A 10,224-nucleotide genomic window follows, 5' to 3' on the forward strand; every position below is an offset into this window, starting at 1 on the left:
TCAGCTCTTTTTTGAAGTGGTTGAAGGACACTCTTAGCTCAAGAGTGATGCAGTATTTGATATGAGTAGTGATTTCAGTACTCACAGCGACGTCACATACGTCCCCACGATCTCGCTGGAAAAACAGGAAACGGTAGAAAGCAGCAGATCATATCGCTCATCAGAATACATCCATTTAATACATCGAACTTGTTTTAAAATGTCTTAATCTATAACATTCTGAATTAGTCACATCATTTATTCTGGAGCCGATGATGGAAGTGGCTAAGAAGTGAGACATCTTGCTTCTTTCTCATCTCTGTTGAGACCCTAGTGACACAGAAGTCACTGACTGCGTTACAGTGGGAACTTATTTCTTTGTCTTTTACTTCAGTATCTCTTTTCAAACTCAGCGCTGACTGAATGATGCTCAAGCGCTGCTTGAAGATGGATGAAAAAGTATTAACAATCCAGCGGCCTTAACTTCAATGTGTGTTGTAGCATCACACTTTACAAAAGGCGGAAATTTACATGACCACACAGGTGTTGTGTTTCCATCAGAGCTGGAGATTGTACCCATTCACAGGAACGACAAAATCCAGTTGTTAGTAGGTGTAGGTTTTTTGTCTAGTGTGAAAAGGGTCTTGTTCACCAGGTGGTTGTTAAGTAGCTGATGTTTGGCGCTGGGCAGGTTTTTTCACTGAAAACAGCTTCCTCTGGCTGAAAAAGATGCAAGAGGCCATAGAGTGGTAAGGGTGAACAAAAACGAACAAGATGCAGGTAGAAAACCCAAACAGTGAGTGAAAACATGGTAGCTCTGCACAGCCCGGGGAAGTTGATGATAACTCTGTGGGTTTTTCACTACCCCTTTTTACATTAAACATAGTCATTGAATCCATCCTTATTATTAGAATATTGGTTACAGCCACTTTTAAGATTAGTCTTCTCAATTTAATATAAAGCTAGTTCTGTACTTTACCACATTAAAAGATCTACTGAGAAGATATGGATGTCTGCTTGTGTCAATTTTTAATGACTTCTTAATTTTTTATGTTCATATTTCCAACAATAAGTTGCAGAAAAATAAGGATTAATGTAATTTAACTATTTTAAAGCATGATGAAAACACACTGGAGGAGCCTGTTGCCCATCCAGTTAATTAAAGACACTAATTAAACTAAACCAGGTGTTCACGGGTTGGCTGAGTTAAAGTTATTCCCTATATTTTACATTTTCTCCAGCTAAATCACTCACTGTGCTTTCTATTCTTTCACCAGTCACATTCCTCCCTGTGCTAAATAAAAGCGTCTCTGTGTTTTCAGATGGGACCATCCCATACTGAGATCCATACAGCATCTATTTTCAGAGGTTCATTCTAATAAATATGTCAGCTCCCGACCAAATGAATCACAACAGATCACACATGTATCACCCACACACACACACACACACACGCACCCGCACACGCTTAACAAACTCGTGTACCCCTGCTTCTCTACGCTTACATTGTGCCAGCCAGACAGGCAACAGCTAAGAAGTTGTCTGGCACGTCTGCCTGCGGGGCTCCGCTGAGACCGGAGGCTTCCGTTTGTAGCGAAGATGAATGCTGGAAGAGGATCTGAATGACACCCAACTTGTAGAAACTGCATCAGCCATCACTTCAGATCTAGGCCAGCCGGAGTGGCTGAGCGACAGAGACGCGCAGCGATGTAGGGCACATTTCGTCGCAAGCGTCATTGATGAGAACAAAGACGGTGACAATCACATACAGCACATACTACGTTCTCCGTACCCGCCATACTTTTATCAGGTTCGGAGTGTACTTCTTGAAGGGCACAGGAGCTCTTTGCGTTGCGGGCCTCTGCTCCGGGTAATTGGGTGCCATGAGGATGAATATTTTGTGAGGCCTATCCTCATCAAGATTGATAATTGCACTGAATCGTCCTCTGGTGGTGATAGCTAGGACGGATTCATCATCGAATCCTCCGACCACGGCCTTTCGGCGAGCATTTCTCATGATTTGTTCGATGGCTTTTTGAATGGAGTCGTTTGACTTGTCTGGAGCAGAGTTTTTTGGTTTCAGATATTACAAGCTGCGGTTCACATTTGGAGAATTGTGGTCAGGTGTGATCAATTTGTTCATCATTCACACTTAGTTACAATATTAAGTTATTCACTTAAACTATAATAGATCTCACAGTGAGTACATAGTTTGTTTAATGACGAATGAATGATGCTGCAGAGTGCCCTTCACACTATTTCTTAGTATCAAAGGTTCCTCATGTTGACGAATCACACAGGCATGGCAGGCTCTTTACCCACTGACATCCTCTTTACTCAAAACAAAGATGGCCTCCCACGTCTCCCATAAATGCTCTGCCCTCCCCTCTAACATGTGTGTTCTCTGCATCAGATCTTTGCACCTGCAGTACCTTGAGAAGCTAAAGTCTACTGAAGGGTAGAAGGGTGAAGGCAGAGGAAGGGAGATGGACAGACAGCGGAGATGGCCCTACACCAAATCAATGTAATCACAGCCCTTATCAGACAGCCATTCAATCTGAAGGGAGCTTGGACAGATAGAGAGAGAGACAGGGTGAGGGGAAGAGAGGAAGACAGCGAGGCAGGAAGGGAGGAAAAAGAAGAGAGCCTCGGTTGCATTCAGATGTGCGTACCTCCCCCCCACACACCTCCTCTCATCTCCTCCTCCAGCCTTTCATTGGCTCTGATGAGCTCCCCAGCTATTGTGTGTCCAGGGTTATTTAAAAGCAACACCCCCGGAGGAAATTCCTGGGGATCGCAGGGCCCGGCTCTTATCGCACACAGCCAAAGCAGCTCCACCTGAACCCCGAGGGCCAAACACATCGATGGACTGACTTGTCCTTCACTCCCGTCCTGCCTGTGTACATCCACCGCAGCGTGAACAGAAACTGCGGCTTCTGTCATTTTGGATAAGAAGAATTAGAACAACAGTAGATAAAGGAAACATTGATAATGGTTGTTCTCCGGTTTTGGAGTTTTGCATTTGATTGAATGCACATTCATGTTTTACAGCTACACCCTGTTTTGTTCACATTTCACATATATGTACATTCTCTAGAGTCAGTGTTTGGTGGAGGGGGACCCACTCCCTCTGTAGATATGAAAGGCTCATTCTAAGGTAACAAAAACACAATTTTTAATATTAGGTGTTTACACACTGATGAATGCATAATAAGAAGATTATATTCTATTTCTGCCGATAGATCCCCTTAAATCCTACACACTGGACCTCAAACCATGATCTTTTCCTAAATGTAACCAAGTAGTTTTAATGACTAAACCTAACTAAACTGAAACTGTTTGATCTGTTAACCACCTGGTTATTATTGTTACCATGACACCAAAGGACACCTGATGAAAGTCACCTGACTTCGTCCTTATTTGCACGTCAGAAAACATTTGGTTTTGGTTTAACAGGCAAATGGGAAAATTGATTTTCAGTCAACTGGGACTTTTTTTGGACCACTGGGGTTTCAGAACAATGGGCCATCAGAAGAATAGCCCGTCCCCTTGTTAATGGCGAATAAAGATCAGTGATACCAAGAAATTTCAGTGCTTTGAACCAGAAGCCTTTAGTCACATCCCAGCCTTTATCATAAATGAGTTGCTACCCCTACCCCAGACATTTTCGCATACCTGTTGCTTCATCACTCCTCCTATGCTGCTCCACCCCCATGAGGAACCCCTTCTGAAAACCCTGCAGTACTCCAGTAATGCAGGATAGAAGCAACGTGTACACATAAACACTCAGGCTATCCTTTATTGTGTTTCTACAGCAGCCTCAGATATTAAGCCGCGGTTGTGTGTGTACTGTACAGTTATAAATCCCATAACCAAAGGCTCTAATTCTGCCTCTTTCATGTCTGCCAAACACTTCCCAGAAGAGAAATTGATCAAGTCTTCAATGAGGGAAAAATCAAATTGGCTATTACAGAAACAGAGGAGTCAAGTCCATTGAAGGGATGAAATGAGCCATGAATGGAGCGAGAGAAAGGAAAAAGGCAGGATGGATAGGAGAGTCTTTTGTTCAAAGAGGTGCGTCTCCACAAGAGAGAAGAGATGGGTAATAAGAGACTTGGAGGATTGTTACTGTGGCAGGCAATTCATTCCAGCTCCAAGGAGCTACAGAAAAGAAGAGCTGAGATTGGTGAATGGAAGAGTGAAGACGGGAAAATGAGTGTGGCAGGGAGAGAGATGATCTGCAGGCATGTATTGTGGTATTGTACATCAGGTATTGTACTATAACAAGCTGTCTGTCAGACGGTGAGATCAGAGGCAACTGTTGTTCACCCGACACACAGAATCTGTCTGCTGATTTTCCATGAAGGTAGCCTACATTTAACACTGCATGATACAATAAATAAACTGGGTTTGAAGTCAAGGTGAAATTCAAGAAAAGCGATTCCTTTCTGAAAACAGTTTTTTACAGGTTTAGAGTGGATATAGTGTTAAAGCAGCACTTAACTGTCAGGTTTTGTTAGTCTAGATGCTACGTGACGTGTGGCTCAACACTATGACGCATATTGCACCGAACCTTTTCTCTGTTGTAGTAAATCTTATTCCACTTTCTCCAAAATACGATTGCTTCAGACCTGTTGGCTAGAATTTATTAACTTTGAAGAAAGTGTGGGCTCCACTATCCCGTCCATGTTCGATATGACACGTCCAATTTCAACATTCAAGTCAAATTCCTCCCGCCGTTATAGACATCTCACCACACTGATGTAGCTGATGCTGTGTAGATGGGTACCCGTGATGTACTGGGTGGTTTTAATCACCTGCTGTAGAGCCTTCCGGTCCTGGGCCGTGCACGAACCATGCCAGTTTGTGATTTTTCTGGTCAGGATGCTTTCTATTGCTCCTCTGTAAAAGTCGACCAGAATCTGGCTCTGGAATTTAGCCTTCCTAAGTTTCTGTAGGACGTAGTGCCTTTTAATATCCTCAGCTCCACTGATGTAGACAGGTGCATGTCTTTGCCTCCTTTTTTTCTAAAATCAACACTCAGCTCCTTGGTTTCGCTGACGTTGAGCAGTAGACTGTTCTCTGATGAGTTGTTAGGCAGATTTTGTTAGCTTCGGACAGAGCCATGCTAACTGTTTCCACGTTTCCAGCTTCTGCTAAGCGAAGCTAGACAGCTGTTAGCGAGCGTCACAAGCTACAGTACTTCTTTAATTTGTAGGAATACTTTTTTTTTATGGTTAATCACAAAAACCCTTTTACAGCTAACTTAACGCCTTGGACAGCAGTTGGAAACTGGCTACTGGCTAGCATTGGCACATATACAGTGATCAATTCACATTGTTCCTGTGCAAAGAAGTAAAAATATACAGTATGCCTCTTTACAACTACGTGAAACTTCTGGCAGATCAGTTTCATCCCTCCACCCCCAAGCAGTTTATGATTCACCATTTTCTGCTGCTACTACTTTGAAACGACCTCTTGTGAAACAGTCACTGTGGCCTCTCGGGGAAATATTGGCCCTGACCTTTCATTTGTTTCTCACCCCACTGTCAGCTCCGTTTCCACCACAGGCCTCGCACCTCTGCCAACACCAGTGTTCTCAGTGCAGAAATTCTCTACATGGAACCCGATGTGACTGCCTCACCTCCACCTCTCTCTCTCTCTCTCTCTCTCGTTCCTTGACTGATCGCTTTGTGTGCTTTGCTAGCGAGGCTAATTATTTCAGAGAGCGAAGGTGGCGAGGGCGGGGCAGAGAGGCAGACAGTCCGGTGTAGGGGAGGCTTCATCTTTGTGACTGGAGATAATATTTACATCGTACATCACAGCCGGTAACGCTCAAATATTGTTAACTGCAGGGACTCAAGCGCAGACAAGCACTCATACAAAGGCAGGAACATGCTGCTTATATGCTCAATAGCCTTTCTTATTCTCACCTCCCTGCCTCTCTCTCTGAGGGTATATCAAAGCTTCATATAAACAGCCATGCGGTTTCAGGCCCTGGTTGACTTGGCTTTTTTGCAGCGCTGCAAAACTTTATGTCTGCCATTAGCCTCGGGGAGAGAGTGAGGGAAGGGTGAAGGAAGGTTAAACGAAACAACAAAGTGGAGGTTTGAAAGGAAAATTGCAAATTTCCACTTCTTGTCTGGGTTTTTTACTTACAGGTGCATTTTGTAACACTTTTATGAAACGTTCTGTTTTACACAATAAAGATCATTTGGAACGCCCGTGGATTAAACCCACCCTAAAGTCATTCTTCTTCTCCTGCCTCGTCTTCCCTGTAGGGCTGAGCAGTGCCGAGTATCAGCAGCAGGGGAAGGCCTCGTGTGTGAGTGTCAACTGGACATTTGGCGACGCACAGTTGGAGGTGGTCAACACGGCCACCGGACGGAGACGGGAATCGGGGACACCCTCTCGTCTGTGCAAGCACGCCCTGTTCACCCGCTGGAACAGACTTTATCGCAAGGTGAGGGCAAACATGCACACAGAAGGTAAAGTCGGGGGCAGAATCGGCTCAGGAGAGAGAATATGTGAGAGGAATACATCTGGGTAGTGGCACAATTGTATGCTATTCTGAAATACACAGACCATGTGAGGTGAGTGGCAGCTGGAACACATCCAAGACTTGGATCATTTGAATCACTGGTACAAACGATCCAATAAAAGATAATTAAGCAATGTTACACAAGAGGGTGTGCTCTACCGTCACTAGTGGCACGACAGTAATGTGATCAGGGCCAAAGGTGCACCCTTGAGTGTAGTATTGCAATTATACTTAATCTGTGCCAAATAAATAAAAAAATACATAATCAAAATGTATTCATGTTGTGGGACAATTAGCTCTCAAAGTAAAAAAAAACATACTTTTTGCTAGTGTTATCTCTCTAGGTCTGACTAAAAACTGAAAATATTAGTCGCATCAGTAGACTCCTACTTGTAATGAAACCTTGTTTGCTACCCCAGCAAGTAACCTAAATAACGACCTAACAACAGAGTCAATATTTGGTCTGTGTTAAGTCGGCCTTGAGCTAATGTTTTCTCCCCGCTTACCGACACGGCCGATAAAGGATCGAGGAGTGTCTAGTCACGTCAAGGCTGAACAGTCTTCATGCGATCCAGACATTACCAACAACTCCAAAGCGTTGCAAAGTCCAAAAGTCAAACTGTATTGGAAAAAGACACATGTAATCATTTCCAAATTTAACAATGTGTTTATAGTTAACGAAATAGTCTGCTACAGTCCACATTTGCCTTTCAAAAACAACATTTTTCAAAAGTGTTGCTGCACACATGGGAGGGACACACCTGCAGTAACAGGGCAGTCTGACAGCAATCAAACAGCACCATGAATTGTTTGTTGGAGAGCTTCTCAAGTGCAGTGGTTCAAGTTCAAGTTGCACATTTATTTATAATAAAGTTCATAATCATTCTATAAACGCTATTTTTACAGCTGAAAGAAATAGCCTAAGAAGAGTTTCATGGGTGTTGTAGTATTTAGAGCCACCTGTCACACCAAACGTACAGGCTTTCTCAGAAACAAAGGGTATTTTTGCCTTTATTAGGTCATGGACAGCAGAGAGGTGACAGGAAATGAGAGAGAGTGTGATGCAACTAAGGTCCTAGATCCTAAACCCCTAAACTACCTAAGCTGATAACACACTGGTCATTACAGCATTAAGTTATCCAGCTGACTCGCATGTCTCTTTGTCAAGTTACATTAGCATCATTGCAAGAAATGTGAATTTGAATGCATTATGGTAGAAAAAAGCACAGGTATAACATTAAAAATAGCTCCGTTCCATGTAAGAATACCACCCTGCACAGTGCAGTGCAGTGGTACAACTAAATGGAACACAGCCATTACTGATATTTCTAATTACACTGTGCTTTGCTTGTTATGACATGTCGAAATATCTGCTCTGAAAAAGTCCCAGTAATTTAAATGTTAATTAAAAGCCGCCCTCCACAGTGTATCTTTTACTTGCTGAAAAAATATTATGATGTACTATTTAATTAATATGAGCCTGAACAATAGTCCATTTTTATATGAATCAGTGTCTGGGCTCCCTGTGAACGCTCCTCTGTTGGGAAGCAAAAAAGCATTACTCAGATGTCGTCAAAAACAATATGCAATGGCGTCCTTTGCCATCAGGGATCACATGCAGGCGCATACACACAGGGATATTAACTGTAAAGATGCATGCCAACATCCACTCAGTCGAAAAGCACAGACACATGTATTAAAATCAGAGTGATGGAGGTGAGCGCTCCTTCCTTCCCCGCCGTAGATAAATGTGTTGGCCCGGCAACATCTGCTGTCTATGCGGCTTATCAAAAACTGGCAGCGCGGATCTTTAACGTCAGCACACAGAGCCGCCGCACTTTCATTTCCATTCTGAAACTTTTATGTAACAGACACTGCCTGCATCCCCAAATGGCGGCCGTTAAAGCATAATGACTATGAAACCATAATTATTTGGAGGAGTACTCGAGGAGGCCCCCGCCCTAAGTGCTCCCTGCGCGCCGTATATAAGGGCCACGCAAGAGCAGTCACACTAATCTCCAAAAGAAACTTTCACTCTCCCTCTCTCTCTCTCCCCACTTGTCTCTCCGCCGATCTTCATTGTTTCCCCTCGCGACAATAGGAATGCGCAAAAAGCACAGAGAATGTTCAATTGCTTGTGAAATTTAAATGGGGAGATTACACAGCTGTTGAAGCCCCCCCCACACACACACCACCCCGCCACCTCCCAGCCCCACCCAAATGCATTTGTGTCGGCTCATTCGTTTTGTTTGGTCGCTCCTCTTCTTCTCTCTCACGAAACCTTTAGCCTCTCTGCCCCGGCTTTATTCCTCTCTTTGTTTTCTCTTCCTATCTCCATGTCTGTCTCTGTGTCGCTGTTATCTGACTCACAATTTCTCTCTGTCTCTCTCTGCCTATCCTCTTTCTCTCTTGCTCACTCGCTCTCTCCAGTTGGGGATCCGCATGTCCGGATCGGCCGACCGCCAGCTCATGTACTGCGAGGCCAAGATGGCGGCGCGTCCTTACCAGACAGTGAAGCAGCAGTGGTTCAGATCTCTGCAGGAAACGGGCCTCGGCACCTGGGTCAAGAAACCGCCCGAGCAGGAACAGTTCCTGCTGACGGTCTGAGGACGAGTGTGTGTGCGCGTGTGTGAATGATACAGAGAGTGTGTGTGTTTAACCTTTATTTTTGTAGGGTAAGATGACTCCATGATCTTTACCAACACCCTGTTTCACACCTTCATACCTGGAAGTTTCCCACTGCAAACTCCAAACAGAAGGCTATCACCACCCTGTGTGTGTGTGTGTGTGTTTTTGTATGTGTGTACGTCATTCTGGATGTCACGCCAGTCCACCCAACAGAAAAACGACAAGAAGAAGGTCAACCGGACGGCCTGAAAAGAAAATGGACACAAAAAGATGGACTCTTTCTTTGAAAAATACACACACGTTTAAGCAAACACACACCTAAATGCCTCCCTCTTCGGCTGTCAAGGAAGGGTGGGGTAACCTTGAGCGGAATGAAAGGCAGCCGCTATCTTGTCATCAGCTATTTCCGGGCCCCAAGGCTCCCGCTGAGGAGTAGAGCCACGGGGGAGAGAGAGACAGAGAAAGAGAAAAAGAAAGAGAGAGGGAGAGAGGTCCACGTCCAATTACCAGCCCTGTCAGGGTGACGGGTGATAGAGGAAGAGGAAGCGATGGGAAGAGAGAGTGAGAAAAAGAGAAAGGACACACATTTGCCACCTCACCTTCCCTCCTCTCATTTCTGTCTTCCTCCTCCTTCTCTGACTCACCCTTTGACTCCTGACTTCCTCCTCCTTATGTCTCCACCTCTCCCTCCTTCTTGCCCTCGTTCCATTCTCCTCCCTCCTCCACCCATTCCCCTCGCCTCCTCCTTGTCACTCTCTCCTCCTTGCTCTGCCTCTGCTGCTCCACCCCTCCCCCCCCCCCCCCCCCCCCCCCCTGCCTTTCAAGCACGGCTGAGGTTAACACGACACGACGACAGGTTAATACACCCTTTTTTTTTCTTTTTTTCTCCTCCTGTCCTCAACCCACTGGGTAGAGAGAGGGAGAAGAATAGAGGGTGCGTAAACACAGCCATTACTGCTTTGCTTAAGTACAGGTGGAGGTGACGGTGGAGGAATGGGAGTGGCTTCCTGTTTTTCCCCTCTCTTTCATACTAAATGTGTTTCCTGTCTCTTTCTGTCTTTCGACCTGGGCGACCT

The 10,224-nt window shown here is 44.8% G+C and overlaps 1 protein-coding gene across 1 annotated transcript in view; it reads left to right on the forward strand.

The window, feature by feature from the left end:
• The window catches only part of adarb2 (adenosine deaminase RNA specific B2 (inactive)), a 179,550-nt gene extending 169,610 nt beyond the window's left edge, over window positions 1–9,940 (forward strand). The window contains exons 9-10 of the mRNA XM_073487873.1: window positions 6,261–6,442; window positions 8,951–9,940. Coding sequence (XP_073343974.1) covers window positions 6,261–6,442; window positions 8,951–9,127 — 359 coding nt within the window. The 3' untranslated portion in view covers window positions 9,128–9,940. The remainder of the gene's footprint in view (window positions 1–6,260; window positions 6,443–8,950) is intronic.
• Window positions 9,941–10,224: the final 284 nt, after the last annotated feature.

Source organism: Pagrus major, chromosome 19, assembly GCF_040436345.1.
Source record: "Pagrus major chromosome 19, Pma_NU_1.0".
NCBI lineage: Eukaryota > Metazoa > Chordata > Actinopteri > Spariformes > Sparidae > Pagrus > Pagrus major.